We start from the raw sequence: 13326 nt of genomic DNA, 5'->3' as shown, positions 1-13326 counted from the left end.
ATTGTCATTTGATCACTTAATTCTTTAATTCATTCATACGAATACTAAAACCGAAAAAAGACGGCTTGGCCTTTCACAACAAGATTCTGACTAAAGAGGATTCTAGTCCAACAGAAGGACTCAGTGAAGAAATGAACACGTGAGGGTGGTGAGGTGTCGAAACAGGGATACGTTATAGTGTCCGTTAATCCTACAAACATGCCACGAATCATACCAGATTTTTCAGAGGTTGTTAAAATCTTATTCTTTTATGACGATTTTGCCCCTACACTATTTCTATAAATATCTTTTTGCATTTCACCCTTTTCCTGCTGCCTTTTGCTTGCTATTCTAGGGACATTTCTTGTGAGTAATTTTAATTAATTATTTTCAATTTAAAGGAAGATTTAGAAAAAGAGGGAAATTTCAGATTTTCAACCATTTCAATTCTTATCAGCTAAAAATGGAGTCCCAACTTTCTGAAAGGTCAGTTTATCATCTTATATATGCACCCCATTTTTCTATCATATATCTTCTTGTTTTTTTTATAATACTGCTATATCCATGTTGTTTAATTCAAATTACAATATTAACATGACATGCTATTTAGTTATCTTCCTATAAAGATTGTCAAGGGTTTGGACATAGGTTAGAGAAGACTAAATCTGGTAATTTAGCAACAATATGTAAATTGTTCAATTCTTCAATGCAAAAAGTACCAATCAAGGTCAAATGGTCCTTTCCCCCTCTCCTTCGCGATTAAAGTAGATGAATATGATCCTGTAATAATTCAATTAGGATCCAATCTAAATTTCCTCCCCTTCTCTTTTGCGATTAAGTAGGTAAACCTGATCACATACTAGTTTTGTAGGGGTTAGGGGCCAATGCATTATGCATTTAAGCAAGTAAGGTTCCTTGACTCCACTAGAACATGGAAAATGAATTTATCAAATTAAATGTATTTTGACCCTATTAAATATGTTTTTTTTTTTGGATCTATCACTGGTTGAGTTCAATCTAAAATTTACTATTGTTAGGTGGATACCCTCTAGTGAATCTCGTCCCGTACAACTTCAATTTGGATCCAATCTCTTTTTTTTTTTTTTTTTTTTTTTTTTGGTTCCATACGGAGTAACTCTTCACGTAAAGTTTTTTCCCATCTCCACGATAGTATACGTAGATATAGACTTTTTATTTGCTCGAAGTTGTTGCACTAAGTTGGTGCTTAGGAAAAATATGTAGCTTAATAAGTTTTGTGCTTGGATTTGAGCTAATGCTTGCTGTATAGGATAGAGTATTATTTTGCGTATAGTTAGAGTAACATAGTATTTGTAATACGTGTTAAACTGAATCTCCATTTTCCTTTATCCGCAAATACTAGTATAATGGTAAAAGTGTGCTTCATACAAAACCCTTGAGCAGATTTCAAGGAAAATTTTCTTTAAGAGTTTCATTTTTCATCAGTATGATTTACCTTTTAAGATTTGTGAATTGGTTGTTCTATATGGGTGCTTACAGGACATATATGAATGCACGAAGACGGCGCAATGGCTACAACTCTGTAGCAGAGATTATAGAAAAATGGAAAATCCAAAATCAACAACTTGGTTCAACCATAGAAGAACTGAAGAAGAGCACCCGAAAGGGTCCAGCAAGAGGGTCAAGAAAAGGGTGTATGCCAGGGAAAGGCGGTCCTGAAAATTTGGGGTGCACATTCAGAGGAGTAAGACAGAGGACTTGGGGCAAATGGGTAGCAGAAATTCGCGAACCCATCAACAACAAATCTACAGGATACGGTAACAATGAACAAAGTAAGCGTAGTAGAAGGTTGTGGCTTGGTACTTTCTCTACCGCCATAGAGGCAGCCTTGGCTTACGATGAAGCAGCCAAGGCTATGTATGGCTCTTCAGCAATCCTCAACTTTCCTCTTCAGAATGAAGAGCATGAAGATCGAGTTTTGTACGGCTCAAACATGCAATCAACAGCTTCCGAGTCTACTGAAGGGTCAGAGCATTACAAGGGATTCAATGAAGAGCTCAAGTCGCCTTGTGTGTCCCAAGTGACAGATGGTGGTGGAGCTAAAGAAGAATCTGCGATGGGATCGACAAATTCGAGTAACGGGAGTTACTTGAATTTAGGGTTTGATTACACCCATGACTGGGTGATGGAGCCACTAGATGGGTTTGGGGGTGGTAATTATGGGCTGAAGCAAGAGGATGATTATGACTTTGGTCAGCAGGGATTATTTTTCAGTGACTTTTTGTTTCAACAAAGCAAGTCATCAGATGTAATGCCGAGTTACAAGATACAGCAGCCTTTGAGTGGACCTTTAGGAATTGATTTTATCAGTTCTTCTGATTTTTTCAGGCCTAATACCAATCTTGATGGTCTACACTAGAAGGCTACACAGGCAAAATTGAGCTCATACCGTGAGGAGCAACGTTCAATTACGGTTTTTTTCATGCTTAAGAGTTTTTTGGGGCTGCTTCCCGCGTGAGTCAGAGAAGTTACCGAAGTTTCACTTTTTAGGATCAATAGATTAAACTTGGTAATAAGGTTTGGTAATGCAGCAGGATTGAAATGTGTGGGTTTTACCTTCTCTGAGTTGGAGAGGTTTTTTTACCACATAATTGGTCCTATTACATGAAGGGGTTATACCACCCGGCTTACTATTGTTCAACTGTTCTCTTTCCTTTCAAAGTTGTATCTGATTTTGTAAACATCAGCAACCTTTAGCGATTAGATATTGACAAACAACTTAAGTGTTGAATTAGGACGTATAGAAGGCCACATTGAACAACGATAGCTAGAACTTGATCTCACGTCCTGAATACCACCTCTGCCCAGAATTCTGAGCAGGCTGTTTTGCATCCACGCACATTTTAATAAATAATCTATATTATTCCTGAAACCAAAGACGACCAGGAGCATTAGTTACGGAGGAAAATGTGGCCATCTTAAATACGGCAATTAATTTTTTGAATGGATAGGACATAGGAGGTTAACCCACTAAAATGATGTACTGCATACATTAGCAGAACAGTATAATAGACATTAAAAGCATATATAACAAGTTGCATCTCAGTTCATATTTAGCAAATGGATAACCAGAAACTACAAAAGCAAACCCCAAGAAGTGGATGTATCTGAGCTCGTCAACTGTACAATTGACCAAACCAAAATGTAATCTTCCACTTGTATACCCACAAAATATCAATGCTCTCTTCAATCCAATTGCAACTACAAAGTATCTGCCATTACTTTCGGCCAATCGAAGTACTGCTAGAATGCATCTGCACAAGCATTGGCAGAATGCTGACGTTTAATTTACAACACGGTTGTCCTTCAACTGAAATAAGGGTGAAGAAATCAAATGCAGATCTCATTAATTACTGAACGGCACAAGGCAGCCATGATGGCTGCTGCCAAAACACAAATTGCCACGTATCCATGATTCATCTAGCATAAAAGATAAGGCACATCATCTTAACAGCTTGAAAGACGTACTTTGACCGATATATCTTTTTAAACATCCCAATGCTACACTCACATTAAGCATAAAGAACAATGTCCTGATTTCCAATGACCATTCAAACCTATTAGGGGCAAAGGGAAGAAGGGGAGGGGGGGATAGACAAGAACCAGGTACTGGCTGTAACTTGGTTATATGTAGGAGTTATTAATTCCTAAGAAGTCCCAACACCCATATAATTCACTTCCCCTGGGAAATTGCAAGACTTGTTCGGGTAGCATATAAAAGGAATTCTCAAATCCCAATGAAAGTTTCAATTATCTAAGGGGGGACTAAGTAAACGATATCCTCCATTTTGTGGAAAGTGGTTCCTGTGAAATTGCAAACCAAACAAATGCAAATATACTACGTATTTACTTCCTTAAGTTGGGACTGTAAACTAACAATTAGCTTCTAGTACAGTACAGGTGCATACATGCAGGTTATAAGTGTGGTTTGGACTACGGAGAATCCATTCATGATATACTGCTACTCTAAGTAATGATGACTACAAGTTTCCAGCATAGAGTGGAAAAGGCAGCCTGAATAACAACTTACTTCGATAGTTTCAGCAACCCATCATTGCAGCACACTTAAATTCAATTCTACAGCATAACAATGAGTTCCCAATCCGGAAGGATGTTGCTCAAAAAAAAAAAAAAAAAAAAAAAAAAAAAAAAAAAAAAAAAGAAGGATGTTCCTCTATCAGTAAGTCCGTAGCAACTTACAATCACTTTTGGCAATTTCCAGGTTATCAAATACAAAGTTTATATGCTTAACTTTGGGATTATGATACATATGTTTTAACTTACAATCTGGAATGATCATATGGAGATTGATGACTGCAAATAATCTAGTTTGGCCTACCCTCTTGATGCTTATTTCTTTAACTTCACTTACATTTAAATTCAATATCTACAAATTCTTGCTCACTTGACTAATTATATCTTCCCTTGCATATACCTTCAATCTCTCTAATCCTTTCTACCCTCTTGGACCTCAAATTCCCTTAAAATCAGCTTAATAGGACAAAAGCTCAGCTTTAAGAAATTGCAGTGTACTCTCATGGTTTTTTCATATGTGGACTCCAGCTCCAGATGTCACATCAGAACTGGGCATGGGAATCTATTTCTGCAGAATGTTACAGAATTCTGTTACTACAGTTAAAAGCAGTACATCAAGAACTCCCTGTTCTGGAACATGAACAAAGCGGAACTAATTTGATAAAAAATGCAAGGTAATATTGATAACTCCAACAGGCAACAGTAAAAGGCAGCAAGCCAGCAACAGAATGTCAGTCTCAGCGGAAGACAAAGGTATTGTCACAAGACTTGTAAGCTCAGCATGGTATAAAGAAACTATAAAGAGATTTGGAAAACATGTTCATTAAGTAAACGAATTATCTTGGGCCTAAGTCATCCCCATTTGGTGGAACAATGCAAGTAGCAGAAGGCTATACTCAAAACTGTAATCAGGCAGATTAAGAAATTCTGGTGAATGTCAGACAGAATCGGTATTTACACCTACAAAATACAAATGAGAAGATAAATCCTCCTATTTGCCACATTCGGTGCCCATCATGTTCGCAAAATAAATTCAAAAAAGAAAGCTGAAAAAGAGAAAGGAAAAAAAAAAAAAAGAATTCCCTTACTAAGATTTTTTATATTTCCTCCGTTTTTTCTTTTATTGCACCATAAGGACTTTTACGCTATTCATATAATCTTCTTTGACTATCTTTTGTGATTTATCCGTAAGGAAAAACATAGTCATGTGGGATCTAGAGTGGTTTGTCTCGAAATCTACTTTTCATATATCAATTTTTTTTATAAATTTTACAAAAGTATAATTAAAGATGTTAATAGGCAAAATAATGCATTGGCAAGCGTGAAATCACTCATTATCCAATAAAAAAAGAACTAAGGAAGTATTACATAGACAAAATAATGCATTGGCAAGCGTGAAATCACTCATTGTCCAATAAAAAAAGAACGAAGGAAGTATTACATTATCACCTCAAGTACACAAGTAGCCAAGTGAAATCCACGACACTTAACACGGGCAAAGACATTGAATTCTCTCAATGTTCAAAGAACACTCATTTATATCCTACCAAAAAACTGATTTCAACTATATTTTTTATTTTTTTAAAAAAAATTAATAAAAAAAGGGGGCAAGGATCCAAGGATAAAAAAAGCCTTACCTTTATAGTTGGAGCCATTTTGCTCATTAAGTGTTTAATGAGATTTCCAAACTTCACATTCCAACCCTCCTTAATAACCTTTATGAGACTATGACCCCTTGCTTTCTATCTACAACTAGGGGTGAGCAAAAAATCCGAGTATCCAATTTTGGAGATGGAACCGTTTTGGACCCAACAATTCCAAACCTAGAATTGGTGTCCCGGTTTTGGTTCTGGTTCCAAAACGGTCCTTAGATTTTGGAACTAGTTACAAAAATGGTCTTTACTTTTTTACAAATACAATATATGAGCCCATGTTAAAAAATAAAAAATAATAAATAAAGGCCAATCTAATTCTATAAAGTTGTATCTTTAAAAAACCATAAAAAATAAATAAATAAAGAAAAAGAAAGGCCAATCTAATCCTATAAAGTTGTATCTTTAAAAAACCATTAAAAAAAAAAAAAAAAAAATCACTTTCAATCCCCTAGCCAGTCATCACACAGCACCCTACCCCCTCAAATTCTTTCTCTTCATTTTCGATATTCCACAATATACTTCATTTGTTCTTAACTCCAATTTGGAGAATTTTCTTCAAGAATCCTATACTTTATTCTTTTCCTTTTCAAAATTTAGATATAAAACTAACTTTTTCCTCATTTATTTACTTGTGCAATAAAATTGATGAACGAGATGAAAAAAAAGGGAGAAAATATTGTTTATGAAGATGAATCTTTTTACTTTAAAGATATATCAAGCTCTCACACTCTAAATTTTTTTTTTTTTTTTTTTAGATTTTGGGTTGATTTTTGTAATTTCGAGCTAATATATGTGCAAAATATGATTTTATGTATAATGTGAATCTTGTTTGCTAATTTTATGTTAAGATCTATCATTTTCCTTCTTAATTTTCTGCAATTTTTGTATAATATGGTCGGGCATAATGAGAAGTGTGAAGATCTCGAAAAACCAATTTGGATTTATGCCAGGAAGAACGACCGACCGTGGAGGCAACCCATCTCATAAGACAGCTAATGGAGATATATTGGGATAAGAAAAGGATTTACATATGGTTTTATTGATTTAGTTAAGGCTTATAATAAGGTATCAAGGGAGATTCTTTGGTAGGCTTTAACAAGGAAAGGTGTTTCACAAAAATATATTAACATCATTAAGGACATGTATGAGGGAGTTAGCACAAGTGTGCGGACCACCGTTGGGAAGACTGAAGAGTTCCCAATTACAATTGGAGTTTATCAAGGTTCTACTCTTAGTCCTTTTCTTTATGCTATAGTCATGGACTAATTCACGCCAATTACAAGGTCACTCCAATGTCTGCAAGGTGGAGTTCAAGGAAAAAATAGCTAGGATGTATGATGTGAACGGCCTCAATTCAATATTTGTGTTCAAGTTCCATACTCATTTTGAAGGAGGTAAATCAACTGGATTTGGTTTGATTTACAACTCAAGGAAAGGATGAAGATTCGTGGTGTTAAAAAGGTAAAAGCCGTAGAAGCAGGAAAGAAGAAATAAGGATTTAGTGATGTTGAGGACGTTGTATACGTCGTTAGAGAAAACCCCTAGTCGGTTTGAAATCAGTTTGTTACAATAAGTTGGCCTGTGGGTTTGAAATCGGTTTGTAACATAAAATCAGGAGCAACAAGTCAGTTTGTAACATAAAGTCATGTAATAATTCAACTTTTTTTCACATACTAATTTTTTGTTTTAATTTGATGAGAAAATGTAGGTGAAATTAGGCTCGTTCAAGACATCACAGCTTTGTCAGGTTCCTATGAAGGTGGTGTTTGTTGCGAAGAATAAAATCAAGTGACATCAATATCAATACATTCCAAAAAAGAATAAGTACAGGCCATTTGGAATTTGTTATCCTAAGAAGGGTCCCACATACAAAATTTTACATATCAATTAGGACCGAATAATCATTTTGCTAGATTTCATGGCAGTTTTTGTGATGGAAAACTTGAATCTATTGGAGTATATGTTAATTATGATTAAGTTTTGCGTTTATTCTTTTGCTTAATTAGTTTAATTGGATCAGTTAGTAAGTGTGTTTAGAGGCAGTGAAGTTTCTAACTCGACCCTTTTGCTTATACATTTTGAAACACATTAAGTCGGCATTTTGCAATCGGTAGAAAGAAGTTGTTCAGGTTTGATTTTTATTTTAATTATTGTCATTTTTGTTAAACAAAGAAAGCTGATTTTCATTTTAAATAAGAGAACCAGATACCCAGTTTTAGAGCCGATTCTTGACGGTTCCGATTCCGATTCTGATTCTAAAAACTGTGGACCCAACCAGTTCCAAAATTTTGAACCCAGAAAAAACTGCTTCCGGGACCGGTTCCTTAATTTAGACTGGTACTGGTTTTGCTCACCCCTATCTGCAACATTCTTTAATTCCTTAATGAAAGGCTGTCTCTCAAATGTAGGTAAACCTCCAAGCAAATATCTGTAGATATACAAAAAGCCATCACCCTTCTATTTCTCATTTTCTCCCTTGCTAAAAAAAATGACATTTCAACAATCCACAACTTCTAAGACCCCTCATGGTTTATTTGTGCACTGTCTATATCATTAAATGTTAAAACAGGCAACAATGGGTAGTATAAGGACAACAAGAACAGAGGACCTAGACTTATAGAGAATAGACACCAAGCTTCCTCAAACACATCACGTTTTACTACAATCTTAAATTAGAGTATGAAATAGCTCAAGCATATAATTTATTAATGACTGAAGTAATTAACATTACCTAAAATTCCAAAACCCATGCAACAAATGTGCCCACAATGCAAAATATATAATAAAGCAGCTACCATACAAAAAGATGGATCCGAGGTATAAGGTATTTGAAGGAATGAATAAGAGAATAACCAGCACTTCTCCGAAAAACTAATTCCCAACAAGTTCCTATAATCTAATCCCCATGATCCATGTTCTTTGTAATATATGGTTAGAATATCTCAACAAAATGACAATAAGGGAGAACAATTATGTAAGGGACTATCTAACACATTCATCAAGGTAAACCTTTCAAAAGTGATTCCAACTATTGATGGTTGACAGGAGTTAGGGGGCGTTTGATTCTGGAAATCAGGCAGGGTACACGGACTGGAATCCAAATAAGGAAAACAAGAGGAAAGGAAAAAAAAATGACCCTGGTATCTGTTTTGGAAATGAAATGAACTACTCACCTATCCCCTTTGACTGTCAAATACAACACAGAAAATCAACTATGAATAGTGGTTGGAGATGGTCAGAGGGAACACAACAAAGTCTAGAAAAAGAAGGGCAGCTAATGGGGTTTTAGGATGTGAAAGGAAAGAGATAGAAGGGGTAATAGGGTGGGGAGAGAAAATGAAAATACCTAAGGGGGTTGGGGGTGGGGAAGTGAAAAAGAAAAGAAGGTAAAGGGAATCACAAAAATGGCCGAATAAATAATACCACAGTGAATCAATTCAATTCATTCCTCACCTTAAATGAACATCCCAAACCAAACACCCCTGATAATTTCCTCTGCGTAATTTCCATAAACCAAGACCCTATAGTTTAATGTCTCTTTCAATTAAAGTCTGATTCACTACCTAAATTGTTATCTTGGGTCATTATTACCAATTTGCTGATATACTTTGCCTTCTGCGAGCTTCAAAAGAGGACGAGAGTGAATTAGGTTAGACTGGTTAGAACTCAACATAGATGGTTTTTACATTCCCATCCATATAAAATGAAGGAGCAGATCAAGCTCTCTCTGAAATGCGCGTTTAAACATATCATCCTCAGGCCTGGTTTGACTGGATCCCTAACAACCAGTTTATGAAGAGTTATAGAGCCATAGAAGCAATTTATAAAGTATCAAAAGCAAAAATAGCTGTTACTTCAGGCCTACTAGATCACTATTACAACTCCAATGTTTATTTGGTCATGATACTATCAAACAAAGAAAAATGCCCGACCCAAATTCAAAACTACCGAAATTAATTTTTATTAAGAGTCTACAGCTTGAAATAAAGTTTGTCATGTCTCCATAACAGCCCTATAATGCAGATCAACATTGGCTATGACTCTACTGTTCTTCAAAACTAATTGAATGATTGAAGGAAACTTAGATATAGAGTTGTCACAAAGAGCACCCCTGGAATTTTTAGCTATGATACTAGCATTAAAACTATTCCTCTTAGAAGGGCATCTGTAATCTGCAGTCAAAAGAGGAATTCTCATATCCTCCTATACTATCAATCAATTGTTATTGTATAAATTACCAAAATATAGGTAGCACCACATGCAACACAAAACTCAAAAACACGTGATAATATAACCATAGAACTCAAACTGCTAGCATCGCATAAGACTCTAAGCGTAAGATTGTGGGAAAATCAACTTATGTCAGGTTAATAAGCAATGATAAGGAAGTTACAAGAAATTTAAAAGCATTACCTGGTACCAGAACAAAAAATGCCCAATTATATCCACAATTCCCAATCATTCAAGGCCAGCAACTCTGTGCCGCAACTTCATGTTATGGATTTCCTATACAAATAGATAAGAGGAGTTTAATAAGTTTCTTGGCTTCCAATTACACAGCAGAGTTAAATCCATGGTCTAAAATATAAGTCCATTGTCATATTCAGTTTCCATTGCATTCAATACATTATGTGTAAGACATCCATATCTTCATATGATGAAATAGCGAGCAGTAATATAGGGTAATATATGCTGTAGTAGGTAGAATGTTGTTTGTCTGTTAGTGCTGATATAGGCTAGCAGTATTTTGTTTATTTTGCTATGAGCTGTAAACTTCCTAGTGGTGCTATAAACCAAATCCCTAGGTTAGTATTTGGGGCTGTCATATATAAGGCAGCAAAGAATATTGTAGCAGTCATTCAGAAAATCAATCACAGAAATGAGAAATGACAAAGATTGTATCTTGGATCATTTTACTGCTGCATAAAATAGCTTGAACAAAAAGATCGTTCCTTTATGTTTCTCATCACCATACTTGGTCAATACATACACGAAGCCATTTTAAAGAACACCTACTACAAAAATTCTAAAACATTCAGCCTTTAAAAAACTCAAGTTCAATGAAAAACTTCATTAGTTCAAAGCCAAAATGTATAATCAACACAAACACAATTGAATAATTCTGATTCCAATGTCTTAAACAACATTTGCATGTTATTGACAACATGTAAATCCACATTTCCCAAAAATTCCTGCATTTAACATGATCCTAGTACATGCCAAACCAACCATAGTTAACAATACTTCGATTTCAATTAATCTATCTCAAGTTCAAATCATTCAAATGCATCTGCACGATTCCAAAATCGAAAAGCATAATCAACAATACAATCAAATAATCAACACCAATAGATTTTTCACAAAGCTTACCATCTCAAGAACTTTAGAAGAAGACCCTTCAACTTGAGCAGCCAAGCAATCAAGCTTAGCAAGCATCTTCTCATACAATTCCTCAACTCCACTCACATAACTCACAGCATCTGATCCCACCAACCTACTCAAACTCCCCAACTCGTACCCGGCCGCAGTGTACGCCTCCAAATCCTTTTGATCCTTAGCAACCCTCTTCATCTCCTTCAAATTCATATTCTCATCATCCTTCATGGGGGACCCACCTTGAAAATTGCAGGGCAAAAAGGGAAGCTCCGAGTTCGGGGAAAACGCACCATACTGCCCTCGAAACGCAGGTCCAATGTTAACCACATCCAACGGCGTCGTTTCGAAGGAATTCTCCAATCGATTGAAATGATAAACCCTATACTCATGAGTATGAATTAGCAATTGGGGGTCATTAAACGGCGTCGTTAGGAGAAGAAAAACGCGAGGAGATTCAGAAGATATTGATTGCGAGACAGCAAACTCGTGAAGCGAAGGACGAAGCGGCGATCTCCGGCGACCAGAGAACCAGCCGATGACGTGGCGGTGGTGGGTACGGCGAAGGAGAGAAGATAAGTCACCGGAGGAGTAACCGGAGGAGATGAACCCAGTAATGGTAGCGATGAGAGAGGAAGGAGAGAGAGAAGGAGAAGGGGAGTCGTCGGAGAGAGAAGAAGTGTGGAGAGAGAATTTGCCGAATAGAAGGCCTTGAGTGTTGGAAGGGGAAGAAGCGAAGCGGTTGATGAGGGATGAAAGGGTTGGGCCTGAGATGGTTACCTTCTGCAATGGAAGATCATCCATGGCGGAAGAGGAGGAGAGTGAAAGAGAGGTGGTGAAGTTGGGGAGAGGGAGTGGGAGTGGGAGTGGGAGTGGGAGTGGGTCAGAGACAGGGTGATGTTTGTTTTCTCCGCCGGATTGTGGGATCGGGGCCATTTTGAAATTGCTGGGGATGGTTTTGTTAATATGTGCCCCGTCTCTGAGAGTGGACTAATTCGCACCGGTATTCAGGAGTATTTTTGGGTGTTTAAAGGAAAATGATATAAACAACTCTTATGAAATTAAGATGGATGGCAGAAAAGAAAACAACAATCATATCATATCATATCATAACAATGATGGCTGATATATAAAAACAAAAATTTTAATCAATCAATGAGATGGTGACACTTAGTAATTTAACTTTTGATGAAGTACAAGTAACAAGATAGTGATATTTAGCATTCCAACTATTTAATCCCCACTTTCGTATTGATTGTAACAAATTCTTTTTACATTCATTTCATATTAATTGCAACACTATTATATTTAGAAAGGAAAAATTGCAAATAATAATACAACCTTTTTCTCGTCTTTTTTTAATAATATAACCTTTGGATTATTTCTGAATATTACAACCTTTGGGGGTGTTCATTTTAAACAGGTAAAACCGGTTGGTAACCTGATTTTACAGGTTACCTTGACACGTGTCATCGTTTAATTGGTTTTGTTAATTTAATTTAATTTTTAAAAATTTAGTTAATGTTTTTTAATTTTTAAAAGATATAAAATAATAAAAATTACTTTTATTATTATTATTATTGTAAAAATAAAAAAAAATAAAACCACCACCCTACCACCATCTTCCCCAATCCCCACCATCCTGCCACCATTCCCTCTCCCTATACCCTGCACGCGGCTCGCCTCCCGCAACCCAGAAATCGGTCGGCCGGTATCCAGCTCACCCACCGCCGTCCAACCAACCTCCTATTACCCCGACCAGGCCGAAACTCCCACACACACACCACCTTCTGCAGCCCCGATTCTACCCCATCCCGACCACCGCAGCCAACCTCCACCACTAACACCAGCGAATATGAACCGCAACCAAACTCCCACAAATCGCAGCCAGCGGACCACAACCAAACTCCCACGAACCGTCGTCGTTCCCGATCTTCGCACCAACAGCAGCGAAAAGCCCCCCTACCAATTACCACAGAAAAAAACCAATCAATTCCTCTCTCTAATCAAAACCCAACCAAAAACAATCAAAATTTAAGTCAAAAAAAAAAAATCTTGAATCAAACTTCAAAATCACCAAAAAAATCAAACAAAATTTTTGGTTAGGGTTTGGTTCGTTGGCTGTGGTGGCGCGACGGGGGAAGGGTGAGGTCAGGGTAAGGAGGAAAAGATGAGAGGGTGGGTCGACCGCCGAAGCTGGGCGCCGGTCGTAGCGTCACCGAGGAGTTGATGCGTGTAGGGGAGG

At 36.7% G+C, this 13326-nt stretch overlaps 2 protein-coding genes across 6 annotated transcripts; one reads left to right on the top strand and one right to left on the bottom strand.

Annotated features, from left to right (window-relative positions):
• The first annotated feature begins 442 nt into the window (after nucleotides 1-442).
• Nucleotides 443-2377, top strand: LOC145568960 (uncharacterized). The gene is made up of 2 exons (XM_081628336.1): nucleotides 443-465; nucleotides 1498-2377. The coding sequence occupies exons 1-2, from the start codon at nucleotides 443-445 to the stop codon at nucleotides 2375-2377; spliced, it is 903 nt and encodes a 300-aa protein (XP_081484462.1).
• Nucleotides 2378-2552: 175 nt separating this feature from the next.
• Nucleotides 2553-12097, bottom strand: LOC145567615 (uncharacterized). Of its 5 annotated transcripts, XR_014095711.1 has the most exons (4): nucleotides 11079-12097; nucleotides 10122-10214; nucleotides 5691-8136; nucleotides 4168-4621 (listed from the first exon to the last, which is right to left on the bottom strand). XR_014095711.1 is itself a non-coding variant. In XM_081626937.1 (3 exons), the coding sequence occupies exons 1-2, from the start codon at nucleotides 12015-12017 to the stop codon at nucleotides 10167-10169; spliced, it is 987 nt and encodes a 328-aa protein (XP_081483063.1). In that variant the 5' UTR covers nucleotides 12018-12097; the 3' UTR covers nucleotides 2553-2884; nucleotides 10122-10166. The 5 variants fall into 5 exon arrangements, 4 of the variants coding, with proteins under 4 accessions (XP_081483063.1, XP_081483062.1, XP_081483060.1 ...); XM_081626937.1 differs by lacking the exons at nucleotides 4168-4621; nucleotides 5691-8136 and adding an exon at nucleotides 2553-2884; XM_081626936.1 differs by lacking the exons at nucleotides 4168-4621; nucleotides 5691-8136 and adding an exon at nucleotides 2903-3272.
• Between the last annotated feature and the right edge of the window lie 1229 nt (nucleotides 12098-13326).

This window comes from Chenopodium album, chromosome 11, assembly GCF_948465745.1.
Source record: "Chenopodium album chromosome 11, dcCheAlbu1.1, whole genome shotgun sequence".
Taxonomy (NCBI): Eukaryota; Viridiplantae; Streptophyta; class Magnoliopsida; order Caryophyllales; family Amaranthaceae; genus Chenopodium; species Chenopodium album.
Note: the sequence above shows the minus strand (reverse complement) of the source record. Positions and strands in the feature narration are given on the sequence as shown.

Coding starts and splice junctions, on each gene's coding strand:
- LOC145568960 (XM_081628336.1), top strand. CDS start 443: ATGGAGTCCCAACTTTCTGAAAG. Junction 466..1,497: donor GAGTCCCAACTTTCTGAAAG/GTCAGTTTATCA, acceptor GGGTGCTTACAG/GACATATATGAATGCACGAA.
- LOC145567615 (XM_081626937.1), bottom strand. CDS start 12,017: ATGGCCCCGATCCCACAATCCGGCGGAGAAAACAAACATCACCCTGTC. Junction 10,215..11,078: donor CTTCTAAAGTTCTTGAGATG/GTAAGCTTTGTG, acceptor CTATTTGTATAG/GAAATCCATAACATGAAGTT.